Source organism: Triplophysa rosa, linkage group LG23 (genome assembly GCF_024868665.1).
Source record: "Triplophysa rosa linkage group LG23, Trosa_1v2, whole genome shotgun sequence".
NCBI lineage: Eukaryota > Metazoa > Chordata > Actinopteri > Cypriniformes > Nemacheilidae > Triplophysa > Triplophysa rosa.
Genome location: NC_079912.1, coordinates 15,091,910 through 15,106,735, shown reverse-complemented (window position 1 = coordinate 15,106,735; position 14,826 = coordinate 15,091,910). Strand labels below are relative to the sequence as shown.

Genomic DNA, 14,826 nt, shown 5'->3' with positions numbered 1-14,826 from the left:
CAAAGGTGTCACATCAGTGTTTGTATTAAAAACAAGGCCAGGAGAAAAACGCACCCTCCCCTGTGCCAGGGTAATGGCGGGTGGATACAGATGTCTGGAGCACATGATTCAAACTCCAGACGAGGTATTGATTCGGTCTGGGTCCCTGCTCTGATTTATTGTGTCATTTTTGTTTATAAAGGTAAATCGAGAACAGGAGTGTTTCGATTTAAGTGTGCAAAATAAAAGCAGCGTGAAGCGACGCTGCCGTCTGGCCCGTGATGAATTGCGGCATCCGGTACCCAACTTTGAAGCAGGCTAGAGGATTGTCTCCATCAGACAAGGCAAGACAGGGCGTCCATCACAGCACGACCATCCAGCACAGAGACCCAATAATGGCACGTAGAGAAAACGTTGAGATGAAGGAATGCTGAAGGGTGGAATTAGAAAAGTTTTGTTTTAGGCAAAGACAATAAACTGTCGCACCCGCGTGTATGCCAGTTCAGATGAACAAGACAGACAGCCCGAGGGCTTGAAAGTGAAGAGAAACAAATGACAACTTTAAATCCGACTCTTTTTAACTGCGTTCACACAGCACTACATTCAATTTGGCTGTCAGATCTGATCCTTGGGACTGACTGCATTTAGTGGCATTTTGTAAGCAAAGAAATCAGATCAACAAAGTGTATTATTCAAAAAGTATATCAAAATATTGGAAAAGAACGACGTTTTATATTCATTTATGTACATGATGCGTTCAAACTCATTTACTATTCAAAACACAGTCGATGTCAAATAGTTCACTGCACAGGGAAAACAAGGCAATAGTCAATTTGGTAATAATTGTAGATGTTAAACACAGAATGAAGAAAAACTAGTGTTCAGACCAAATTCTCCAGTTTTGATGCAAAATCTCATTTTTTAAATCTCTTGCACATGGTGTTTAATATCTTGTGTATCCAAAAAGGTTACATTTTGCTAAAGAATTTTTTTTTGTTGAAGTTCAACAAACACTGGACTGGAATGGCATCAATACATCTAAAAATGCTGATTTCAAATGAAAACTGAGTGGTCTTTTAATTTTTGCCGCGGCTGTATATGGAATGGCACTGAAACATGGAACATGAGATTGATATGAAATCACTGATCTATATAAATGACTGGATTGCGCGCAGAACGCTAAACCAACGGCTGGAGGTGAAGCCACCGGAAGTGTTCGCAGTGCCATGTTGGTATGCCCAAATGACCGAGGGGGTCATTGACTTAGACAAAATAACGATCTAAAATAACCCGTTTTGCAGTGTACCATGCGCATGATTCGTTGAGTATGTTTAAATTAATTGAATTAGTTTTTTCCAATGTTTGTTAATTTTGGTCAGAATAGCGATGTATAGAAATGGTTGAGGTGAGTGTATATTGCACAGTTCTGTTGTAGTGGCAGGTATAAATGTTTAGAAATAAAACTTCATGACTTTAAGAACATACAGTCTATATTTATCTGCATGTAGAATGAACACATTTGTCATATGTTGAGGCGTCTCATCCGTCTGCTGATCTGTTATTTACGCTACTGTAAAGAACATGAATGTAACTCACCTAGAGATGGGAAAATTCCAGACTTTAAATAACTAAACATTTACATGTAGACATTGCGTTGTAAGAATGGACTGGAAGACTTCGAAAAACGGGGACTGGTAAGGTACCTTTCATCGTTAATATGTGATAACTCCCTTTTAATTCAATAGAATGTTTGGGCATACCGGCGCCAAACACAGGCGGTGCGGTAGCTTCAGTGTAATGACGTCATGAGCAATCCTGTCATTTATATCGAGCAGTGTACAGCATCAAGCCTGAAACATGGATCAGATCTGCTATAGAGCTAAAAAGCAAAGCAACAAGTGAAAAGATTTACAGGATAAAATAACACTGGTGAAAAATTGCAATAGTGCTTTAACTAAATGTTTCCAAATCATTTTGATTTATATCTGTTCAAAGCTGGACGGTCAAAAGTTAATGCTAACCCAATCTTTCTGGTAAGAGTACAGAAGTGAGACGCTTAAGGGTGAAGCTGAACGAAGAGACTGAAAGAGAAATTTTAGAAGTGTTTATTGAGCATGCTACAGGTATAAAAAGCAAAGACAACAAAGTCAGACGTTCCAGCTTTTGTTAGAAAAATCCGTTTAATTGTGCCTCATCAAAACTATTCTGAATCATACATTCCTAGAGATACGAACAAAGAAAGGTATGGATCATACACATCCCACTTATCTTGAATTAGGTATAGATGTTTAGGGCTGACACTGCCAAAGTTTCCTCTGGAAGTGAAATGCTCTTTTATCCCGGGGTAAATTAAGACTTTAGGCACACAGATGTTGGTCCCAAATCACACTATGACATATAAAAGGCCTTTGCCAAGCCATGCAACAAGACGCTCTGCATTTTCTATGCTTCTGTCATAAACCTGGGAATAAAGCACCTGAACGGGTTTCATTCACCCTTCATTCCATTCAAGGTTCAACTGGATTGTTGGGTAGAGCTCAGGTCTTCTCAATGGCGACCAGCAGAGAATCACAGATTTATTTACAATTCACGGCTCCAAGTTTACAGCAAATAAGAATGAACAAATGCAAAAATCAAAATGAACCCGAAAAACAAAGGAAACTGTTTGTAAGGCTATTACACACTATACACATCAGACACAAGGAAAAATCATTTGAATTTTTGTCTTAACAAAACTTTACAGTGTAATATTCTCTCCTTCGCAGAATTCGATATGAAAAGATTTATGTAGGTTTTGTAAGGCACGTTCTTCTGCTTGTCGTAAGAGATTCAGACCATAAGATCCATCCACCACTGAAGAGAATAGCAGATGTGTCTCACCCAAGGCAAAGAAATGAGGGAAATGAGGGTCAACTATGTCCACAATATTTCAGTTTTCTCTTTAAACATTTTTTTGAGGAATGATGAAAATCGGAAAAAAACAAATCTCAAGTTGTGGTCCCTGATGTACTTCAACAGTCAACATACGCTAGGAAAAAGTTAGAAGATGGACCTTGGATGTTCCTTTAGATGGTTGATTTGGAGAAGGAGACCTTTAGGTGATGGTTATTACCCATGTCTTAATTGTGGAGGTCAATTAGGCATTGGATGGCTTCTTCAATTGTGGTCATCTGAATAAGAGCCATTTTGTGATCTCTGCAGACAAAAACGTCCAGGCAAACACGATTACACACATAAAAGAACATAAAGAACACAGTTTATAACATCAGGAAGTCAAACTAGAACTGTATTCATTATCTGAGGAGCTCATCATTTCTACAATCCTGCAGGATAGTTAAGCTACATATATTAAAGAAGATCTAAATGGTCACAGACTTACAGGAAAAACTTGAAAGCTTTCACAGTGCCACCGGAGTTGGAGAACAGGACTCTCAGGTCTTCTTCAGTTATGTCTTGCCTTCAAACATGACAGAAAAATGACTTGGGCGGCTGACGACTGACACAAAGATTGACAAGAGGCAAAGAGAGCTTTACTCACGGGATGTTTGACAGATGCAGCGTGGCAGAAGGAGGAAAGATGTTCTGGAAGTTCTTGGAGCCGGGCTTTTTGAAACGGTGCAGGGGAGAGTTTGTGAAGTCTTTGGTGAGACCTTGGTCGTCCAAACCGTCCCTGGGTAACTGAACGGTCTGGTGCTTCGACATTGCGACGCGGACAATCTTCGAAAACATCTTTTGACCATTTAAATGGCTCATTGCTGAAAGACAACTTTTTTTTTAAATAACTTCTGTAGCAAGCATGATTCATAATTAAATATAAAGACAAATTTTACTTTAACATTTAAGGACATGTGCTCATCAAATTCAAGTGACAGTTCACCTAATAATAAAAATAGTCATAATTCAGTCAACCTTCATGTCATTTAAAACCTGTGTGACCTTGGTTCTTCTATGAAACACAAAAGTTTTGAGAAATGCCTTTTGTGGTTTTGTGTCCATACAATGGAAGTCAAAGGGGGGTCAATGTTGTCCGGTTACTAACGTTCTTCAAAAAATCTTCTTTTGTGTTTTGCAGAAGAAAGAAAGTCGAACAAGTTTGGAATGAGAAGAGGGTAAATGATGATCAAATTTTAGGTGAACAACTCAAAACAGATTAATAGCTACAATAACAGCTAACAGGTAGTCTTACCAAGCTGTGCCTGGTTCATATCGGCCATCTGAATCAACGCACTATCCTTCTTATTAAAGAGAATCTTCACACGCTGCACGTCCCCATAAACCCCTGTGAAGAGAGCAGGCAGCAGACAGAGAGAAAGCAGAAGAGGGGACAGAGCGTCGAGTGAGACTCTGAGAGTGAAAGATAGACTGACAGAGTGACAGAACATTTATTAAAATAGAGATAACTAATTACAACCTGACGACAGGTCTGAAGACCCGGATATACCCTCTCATTGAACTTACAAAGAACAGATGCAACAAAAAATGTGCAAACTAAACCAACAGATCACATGCACTAAAATAAATCCAAAATAAAAAGATGAAACTAGAAAAATAAAGCAAGACTTGCACTGTAAAAGCAAGTTAATGAAAATGATTTAAAGTCAACGTGAAATGCTATAATAATGATGCCGTTAAAATAAGGTTAACATCATTATTATTATTATTATTATAAAAGAAGTTATACTTCAAGCTGAAATCTGTAACTTGTTCTGGTTAAAAACAAACAATAATATGTTATTGAGAGAGTACATGAAAAATCTGTCTTCAAAAATGTTGCGTTACCCCAATTTACAACAGTAAGATTATGCTAGTGATTTATAATTTGAGCTGTTTATTTCGTGAGAATATCTGTTTGATGTCATCTGACTTTAACACGTGTAAAGGTATGTACGTTAAGTAACCTGCAATTTTATGTTTCAAACAGAGATGGCGATAGAGAGGCAAAACGTAATAAAAAACAAACATGAACAAAAAAAAGATCTGTACCAGTAATATATATTAGGGACGTAATTCTGATTCCAGGTTGACTTTAAATAAAAATAAGCACATGAATACCAGTAAATAAGAATAATAAAAAACAAACAGAAAGGTAGAGCTAACAAGAACATACCGAAGAGGGTAAACAGACTTTGGGGCGTAACCATCTTTAGAAGGAGAGAGGAGCAAGCGGACAGATAGAAGAGTCGAGGAAGAGCAGAGATGAACAGATCATCCATAACGGAGGGTGGTTTCCCGCAGAATGGTGAAGTGGTCATGGATTCATGGATCGGGGCAGTTAAGTAACGGGGTCCGAGGAACAAATAAAAAAGCATGAATAAAAAGGTGTGAGGTATAAAAACAAACAAACAAAAAAGGTGGGGAGAGACAGTGTAAACAAAATGGGGGAAGAGAAAGCAAATGCAGAATATAAATAAGGGAGGGACAAAAAATATAATACAGGTCAGTACACAGGTAATGCAGGAGTTTGGTCAAGAATGGCTGCTTTAGGCATTTCTACATTATAGAAGCAAAATATTGTGCCAAATGTAGATACCCAGTATCAGGGTAAGGATACGTTCATAACCAAAATAAAGAGGAGCATCTGATAATGACCAATGAACAACAGCAGAGTTATGAGTTTTAAAGAAGCATGCAGACAACATAACAGAGTTTGAAGGGTTTCTTTCAAAGCGCTGCTTCAACACTGGACATGACAATCACCTTTCAAAGTTACGGTGTGAACACAGAAAATCACATTAACAATTGAGGTGATATTTGAAGAACACTGAAAATCTGTTGGTTTGAAAATCACATGGGCAGACATCCACCACTCATTAGCGTTCAGTGAGAGAGAGAGAATAAAAAAGAAAGAGAGATATTGTAAAACAGACAGAAAGAGATGTTTAGTGAAAGTTTACTACGTACACAATGGGTTTCTGAAAAGGGAGTGACAAAATGTCCGGGTCATATTTCATCCCCCCAAAAAATATTTTGCACTACGAGTAAGCATTAAAATGTAACTTACAGTCAAACATTCTCCTTTTGATATGGGGTGAAATCTGGATATTTCTTCATAAGTGTGTTTTTATTTAAAGAGTGAGTCTAGTCACAATGAGTCTCTTCAACTATACAACAGCAAGAAGTATAACTAAAGAAAGTGACATTCTGTCTTCATTTCACACATGGAGCATGATAAACCGAAACGGAACACATGGTATAAATGTGAGAAGATGAAATATATAGAATACTGACCTCTTCATTTAGATTACTGACAAGCAGAACCCCGGTGGTCCCTGAATGACCTGAAAGGGCGACTCTACCGGCTGCGGCTGCAGCTGCGGCGGCTGCGGTTAGCGGATTGAGGGCACCTGCAAGATAGCAGACAGTGAGATCGGACAGCGGGCAACAGGAATTCAAGTTTTACATTTACATCTACGCATTTGGCTTTGATCAAAAGGCACGTGCACTGCATTTAAAGAACACGCTTGATCAGTTCATGCATTCCCTGTCAACCTAAGCCTTCATCTTGCCATTACTAGAGCCAGTTTTCTTATGGCACTGGTTCCATTGCTTGGACTGAAAAAGTTGAGTTCTTTCTCCTGCGGGTTTTCAAATGATTAAACTTGTTGAATCCCTGGAGTTGTGGTTAACATTAAGCAATTTTCTTGGAACAACAGAGCACATAATTGCTAAATCTGAGTGGCAAAAAAATGAGTAGACGTCCCCCATCAGCCCATGTGACTGCCAAAAATAGGCAGGTAAAACATTAGTTCTTTATCCAGATGCGAGTGGGAGCAGGTTAGATGACGTGGGATTTTAAAACCTAATAATTTTAATCCTAATATCAATAAAATACCTGCTTGATTTCGTAGCAGGGGAAATGTCAAACTGCATTTTAAATTAAGAGGCCTTATGAGCAGATCTCTGAGAAAAGGTCAGCGAAGGCACTCGGAGACGCGGGCCTATGTGACATTTTACAGTACTTAAGAGCGCATTCCAATTATATTCTTTCTTTCATAAACACGGCTTTCTATTTTCATTTTCATGCCATTCAGAGAGTCTGTGTAAGGCTGATTTAAATACTGTCCTCGGTCAGCGGCACTCGAAACAATCACGCTGCGTACGGATGACAGTTTTGGGTGAGACATGATGAACACAAACAAAACAAGCAGGGTTGGGAAATGAGAATTGGCTCTTATTCACCACCGGTTGCATTTTGTCTTTAAAAACTAGTGCGTCAGAAACAATCCTTCAAGATTTTAAAACACAATACAAGAATTATAAACCAAGTTGTAAACAAATGACTCTTTATTTTGTTCAGTGAACTGGTTCTTTAAAAAAACATTCTTTTTTATAATAAAGAAAAACCAGCCTTGACCTAACATTTCTTGTCCCTTCAAGTGAAAACAAATATGCAACCACAATCGATAAATTCTCATCCCTAGTTACATGAGTGTTGAAAACGAAAATAAGACAAAATAGATAGAAAAAGTGAGATACCTGGGATCTTACCGAGCAGGGAGCTGGAGTCTTTACCCAGAGCAGCGGCCACAGACAGGTCCAAAGGGGGCTGCCCGTCTCCAGCAGGAAGCTCCGGTCTTGTGTAGTCTCTGCTCTTATCATTGTTATACTTCACATTCAGGTTGACGAGTTTTGAGTAGTCTATGCGAAGGGTGCAGCAGGCGTTGTATATGTTCTGTCCATCTAGAGCCTAGAAAAATAAATATGGAAAGATAGAAAGATAGCGAGATAGAGAGGTAGAGAAAACGTGGCACCTCCGCCCTAAGTATACTTCGGTCTAAGCGTGCGCTAGCCTTCGTGCACGATTGCCATCAGCAGCGCATCGTAGCCTCCGGACACGGCCGGAACCTTTTGCGATAGCAGGCACCAAACTATCGCAGAGCGCAAACCATATTTGTGGCCGAAGGTATACGCTAGCGTACACGTAAAACCGAAGTATGCTTTGGACTTAAAAACGAGCTTTATGCCGCTGAGAACCCACCACTTTAGCTTGCTGCGCACTGGCTGGATCGTTGAACTGCAAGAGGGCCTGAAACTGATTGTTCTTGGTGAACGTGATGATTTTCATGACGGTGCCGAACTTTGAAAAGATCTATTGACAGAGAAAGCAGAGCATTGAGGAGCTACCAACAGAAGGAAAAAAACATTCAAGAATTAACACCCAGCATCAACAAGACATCATCCAATAGTATATCTTCAATTTAGGTCTAAAGCTATGACTAAAGCCGATCTGCGGTGTTCCCTACCTGTTGAAGCACATCCAGGGTGACGGGGTAAAACATGTTATCTATGATTATCCTCAGCACCGGACTGGATGGGGAACCTCCACCATCACTCGAGTTGGACGTGGGAGTCCCACCTGACTAGAAGACGTAGACGCATGGTTAAACATACCGGCCAAGAAATCAAATCTATGATTAGATTTTGATCTCTCCATTGAATCGGATGTCAGTCAGTCAGTCAGTCATTACCTGGTTTGAATTGTCGGTCTTTAGTTCCTTATGATTGGAGTACTGAATGTAAACAGGCATGTTGCGGACGTGAGGCGTGACAGCGGAGTAATAATTGACCATTGTCATGGCAGCTTCCTCTGTGCTCAGCTCCAGAAACGCCTGAAGAATATGTGTGAGACAAGAGTTGAACTATTCTCTCACGACACACCGAATTACAGACATGATGAAGTTTGGGGTGAAAGCAGTCGGATGCTGGATCACGCACCTGGTTTTTGCCTTTTAGAGTGAGGATGTTGGTGACCTTTCCGAAAGGAAGTCCGAGGGAGATGATCTCCGCTTCCGAGACGTCACTGGGCAGCTTTCGGATGTGGAGAACGCGAGACGGCAATGAATCACCTACTCTGTCTTCGACTTTTTGTTTTTTGCTATCGCTGCCGTTGGACGTTGCACCTGGAAATAGGATTTTTACTTATTTAGAGGATTTGAGAGATGAACATACACGAATTGCACATTAACGCGATTGTCTCTCAAAATAAAAACTTCTGCCATCATTTATTCAGCTTCATGTTGATCAAAATCTGTTTATGACTCTTTCTTCTGTGAAACGCAGAAGATATTTTGAGAGATGTTTCAGTGGTTTTGTGCCCATCCAGTGGAAGTCAATGGGGGCCAATGTTGTTTGGTTACCAACACTCTTCAAAATATCTTCTTTTGTGTAAAGCAGAAGAAATTCAAACAGGTTTGGAATGACATTGTGATGAGTAAGGGTGAATTAAAGAATGTGAGAATTGTAGATAAACACCATATAAACTAAAACAACCTCTTGTAGGTATGACAATAAATCTTTTTTGTCTAATGATGAGTCAGATGACCTGAAAGATGTAATGGTCCTCAAAGTTATCCTTTTTCATTTCTTGTTTATTTCGGAAATCCTATTGAGATCCTTTAATAAACGAAGCCTTGAAACTATGTTGGATCAGCTGTGGTAAGATGTGCAGTGCACATAACCAGTGGGTTGGGTGGGGGGTTATGGAAAATTTCGACTTACCACTGATGCTGCTAAACCCAGAACTGGGGTTGTTATACACGCCGCTGGACAACAGTTCATCTGATCCTCTCTGTGGAGACACACAAAGAGGCCATGACAGATACAATCCTGTCCTCCAATAAAGCCATCCCCATTCACGATCCCCTCAACCAAACAATGAAATACAGCTCTCCGTGGACAGCTTAAAAAAATCAAGGCGCATAAAACGCACGACCACGCAGCCCTTGCTTTCCCCCTTATTTTTCTCAATTGTTTCTTTAATCTTGTTGAGTCTTAGATGTCAGACGCTGTCACCTCATTCTGAGCTGCCCGTGTTCCCCGAAGGGCCCCGGCAGACTGTTGGGGCAATCGGCCCTCCATTTGAAGTGCAGCTAAAAGTGACGAATGACATGGCAGGCAAATGGTGAACCAAACTTTTTAATAGGACCGTCTCAGGGTTGTGCCAAAAATTCTGCCGAATTGTTCTTTATGGACGGCGCTTTTACGCCAGCAATAAACTCAAAGTTGAACGGCCTTCTGGTCATCACTTCAAAAAAAAAAAAGGAATGCCATCCTTTTCCGCATCACAACAGACAGTGAATGTAGAGATCTTAAAGCTAGCCGTAACAGACTAGCCCAGCATCAAAACCCATTCAAAAAAGAAAGGAAAATCTCAAAAACCTCAAATTCATCGCAATAAGATTAAATGCTTCTTTTTTTGACCCGGTTTCCCAGAAAGGTGGGTTAACGTTGTTTCCCGAGGAGGAAAATTCTGTTGTTGGCGAACAAACCAAGTTAAAAAGCCTGTGTTCAGAAGGCATCTCTGAAAAAGAACAAATTCTTCTCTAACTATCCTAGACGTAAACTGCCCCCATTCAATTACAACCAGCCTAATTTTATGAAAACCGGAGACAGAGACCTATAACAGGCCTGTATCTAATATATAAGGGACAATTCTACATTTCCTCACAACACTTTGCTTTCAATGACAAAAAATCAGCCACATAATATCCGATAATACACTTAAATGCCTCGGCAATTCTTCATCCATTCAGAAACAAATTACCCTGGGCTTTTTTGTCTTCTTTTGTGGCTTAGACGCCACAAAATACAGAATTTTTTTTATTATTTTGGAAAAATAATAATTAAAGTGTTGGAACAAAAGATGCATTCTATCTAAAAGCGAATGCTCACCCAGACCTGCCTGAAACGCCTCGTGTAACAACACCTAGTGTTGGGCGATATACCGGTTCATACCGAATACCGGTGTGTATTTTTGTTATGATATGAATTTTTAATATACCGCATTACCGGTGTATGTATGTCGCTTAAACAACGTGCGGAACGCGGCAAAGCGCAACACTGTTTCAGTGGGGTCCCTTTTCACTGTTGCACAGTGACCGGCCATTCACACAGAATGCGTCTTTGTATGCCGCGGCACTACTCTATCATAATTTTTCTATATAAACATGCACTAAACGGAGGCGTTTGGATGTCTGCGTGCGTCTCGTGCATGAGCGGTGACGTTACATATGTCTTTCCCGTCGCAATGGGAGCACGCACCTCGCGGCTGAACAGCAGCACAAGTGTAGCAATTGCAAGGTCGCATTACGTTATATTAAATATACTCACGAACAAACATTTTCAAAAAACGCTCGTGTTCCCCTCATATCTGCTCAATATAAGCATATAATATGATGTGTTTTTAGTTTGAACTGTTTCTCTATATGCTTTGATGAGAAATAAGGGTCAGTAAGGAGGATTGACAGCGTGATGCGATCGCTTTCCTCTCACATATCTAATTTAAGCCTTTGTTTTATGATTAAAAAATATGATTTCAGGAAATCATTAAGCCATTGTGACTATGTAAAACACAATAGACATCACATGCATGTTTTAATGGTAAATTGTTACTATTTTGTATTCAACTATTAATTTTTGGGTGAATGCTCCTAATTCTTGAAGTTGGGAGCACCAGTGCTTCCAAGGAAAAAAGTTAATTTCGAGCCCAGTTCTCTATTTATTTGCTTAAATATTATGTATGCAAGTTACCTTCACATGCTATTCAGCTGTTAAAGAAGTCTAAACTTTGCAGTTATTATAGGGATACTGTCACTGTCACCATGACAGTATAAAAGGGCATTTAAGTCAATCAACAGCACTATTTCCTCTCTCAATCAGTAGAAAATGTGGTAAAAAAATACCGCCATGTACCGGGAAACCGGTATAAATCTGGAAAACACCGTTATATGAATTTTTGGTCATACTGCCCAGCACTAGAAACGAAGCGCCCAGCACCACGAACTGATGGTTCAGTTCCACGAACTGCCACACCCCCACAAATCCACGTCAGTTCGTGGTGTGATTTGACTAAGACCGCCCAAATGTATACGCAAGTAAGGTGGGCGTACCTGTCAGTACAATTGCTTTGGAACCTGATGGTCCAAATATGGTAAGAGGCACACTTGCAGTATTCGACCAATCACTATGCACTTGTTAACTGGCCAATCATAGCACACCTTGCTTTTCAGAGCGATGAGCTTCGTAAAAAAAGGCAAGAGGCGGGGCAAAGAGGAGATACAAACATGCACAGGATGTGGAAAATACAGCGTTTTTGAACCTTAAATCCTGTATACGCATTGCATTACATCTAAAACAAACGATAATATTTGTTTTAGCCATATCACCCCTATAACATGTTGTTTGGCTCAATCTAAATGAAAAACTACTTTCACGCTTAAATGTATTTCTCTCAGCCTTAGACATCGCACCCAAAGACCATTCTCTGAATGTCTGATTGATAAGACACACAAAACTGGAATGACTTCAGGACTGGTTCAATTTTACAGGATTTCCAAAAGACGTGTGTTTTGCATTCTTTAACAGTCCACCTGGAAACAAAGCTGAGCTGTGGTTGGCTGCTTTGCATGTCTGTCAGACAGCTTCTGGAGCAGTACTTGACCAATGAAAGCTGCTAAGCTTTGCTATACCAAACAATAAGAATGCTAATTGTTGCAAATTCGCTAAAAATGTTCAACCCATTGCAACGAATGCTTTCACAATAATGGCTTCTCTTTCCGACCACCTCAACAATTAACACACATTGCAGGTTTTTGCATAAAACCAGGAATGTGAGACACGTCAATAACAGCATCATTGCTCATCTGCAATGATGGCAAGGGAACGCTAGCATTGTTCTGGTTTCCATGGGGTCAAATTTCTGTTGTTTTCCACATGGCCACACCACTTCACCAGCCAAACCCTGAGCTAATCAAGATCACATTTCTCATATAAAGGAGTTACGAATAGCAGGATATCTCTAAACAAACTAATTTGCTTTGATTGCACCTATAATAATGTATGCTGTACCGTATTGCTTTTGTAAAACCATTACTGTGGTATCATACTATGGTAACATCCATGCATCCACCCATGGAATCATCAATCTACATAATCTTAAAAGAACGTAAAACAGTGCTCACCTTTACGCCAACTGTAACATCGCCAATGCTGTTGAAACACAACGAGAGATTTGGTCAAACAGATTAACAAAAAGACGATGAACATTTCAACACTTCATCCCTCACTCCTGACCTCATCCAAAAATGCTGTCTAGGTAGGCACCTCAATAGGTTATTACATGATGTCCACAGACTGCTGTCTAGATAGGGAGCTCATTAGGTTTTGAGAATGTCAAAAATGGCATCTAGTTAGGCAACTGGCAAGCTTTGAAAAAAATATAGCGTGCAGACTGTATGGTGTTCAAATAAATGCTGTCTAGGTAGGCAGCTCACTAAAGTTTGAGACACAGCCCTGGAGACTACAGCAAGATAAAATAGATTTATGTAATAGGTGATTTTTCTCACCATCAACTTTTCAACAAAATTAAGGAGTGATAAAATGAAAGAGGTGTTATCAGAATCCTCGAATGATTAAACAAATATTAACGTTACTGAATACTAAAGTCTCGATTAACTTGCAGATACCAAAACTAACGTGCTGGTGACAAAAGAAACATCATTGCAACATAAGCAATACACTTACAGTGCAAAGAGAACAATTAAATAATATTAAGAATATTGGTAACCTGTTAAAAGTGCAAAACCTGTGGCTCGATTGTTTACGTTGTGCTGGAAACGTGCGCAAACAAATACAGCTAAGTTAGCGTAGCTCCTCTGCTAACATACGTTTGCTTGTTCAATTCCATGTTAAGTTATTTTATTATATTTGATCAATCGGGGTTTTCGTCTCCGCTCTACAGCATAAGTATACAAGACAACCAACTTAAAGTGATGTTTATATGACTATAATTGTGCATGTTTGTTGAAGCATTAAAGCGCTAGCGTGTTAGCAGCGGTAACGTAGCATTTAAACGAGTGTGAATAAACTCGTACACTTCACGTGCGAACGGTTATGTTTCAGAAATGTGAATGAAGCGTGCTTTCATGCTCACCCGTCCATTGCTGACGATCTTTGTTAAAAAAATAAACCCGATGTACAGTTTGTTATTCCTTCTCTCTGGCTCAGACACACAAGCACACACACACGCACCAGAGACAAAATGGAGGCGGGAACTAAGTGTGTGAGAGAACAAACACGCGCTACTGTAAACTCAGTGACCATCTACTGTACGCCTGCGTAATATTAAATGCACGCCGACTTATTGTAAATGCACATTAGAGATCAGAGACGCTCGTAAGACCTGCACGTGATAAGACAAACACCACGAACACATGTTAGGTTTGTTTAAAAATAAATGTAAATATAATTACCTTGCTTAATTAAAATTAGCATGCATCCTGCTAATAACCAGTGTTGAGTGTAACTAGTTACTAAGTAATTAGTTACTGTAATTTAATTACTTTCCCCTTGAACAAGTAAAGTGAGGGATTACTCTTATTTTTTCTGTAATTTAATTAGTTACTTCTGATGTAATTAAACTAAATACTTTGTGTAATATGTGCGTGTGCAGAAGAGGAATTGACATCAAAATTCAAAGTCTAACTTTAAAATCCGTGCTTTAATGTATAATTCTCACATTTGTAATTAATAATAATACTTTATGTAGTTGTATATTATTTATTTGAATGAATTGAAAGAGCCGTTTCATGTCGATCCTTGAATCACTTAACTCATCAAGGTTGATATAGGATATAGAAAGTAATTAGTAATAAGTAACTAAATACTTTTTGAAGAGAGTAACTTGTACAGTAATCTAATTACATTATAGAATATGTAATTAGTAACTAATAATTAATTACTTTTTCAGAGTAACTTACCCAACACTGCTAATAACATTCACCAAGTCAGTCAAACCTGCTGTAGCAAACGGTTAGATATCATTGACTGTGACAGACATACATAATGGTA

At 39.3% G+C, this 14,826-nt stretch overlaps 1 protein-coding gene across 1 annotated transcript; it reads right to left on the bottom strand.

Annotated features, from left to right (window-relative positions):
* Positions 1-2,068: 2,068 nt before the first annotated feature.
* Positions 2,069-14,022, bottom strand: ptbp2a (polypyrimidine tract binding protein 2a). The gene is made up of 14 exons (XM_057322954.1): positions 13,910-14,022; positions 12,939-12,966; positions 9,478-9,547; positions 8,695-8,879; positions 8,448-8,588; positions 8,223-8,339; positions 7,958-8,068; positions 7,456-7,666; positions 6,208-6,323; positions 5,087-5,120; positions 4,166-4,258; positions 3,518-3,734; positions 3,359-3,436; positions 2,069-3,174 (listed from the first exon to the last, which is right to left on the bottom strand). The coding sequence occupies exons 1-14, from the start codon at positions 13,915-13,917 to the stop codon at positions 3,099-3,101; spliced, it is 1,485 nt and encodes a 494-aa protein (XP_057178937.1). The 5' UTR covers positions 13,918-14,022; the 3' UTR covers positions 2,069-3,098.
* Positions 14,023-14,826: the final 804 nt, after the last annotated feature.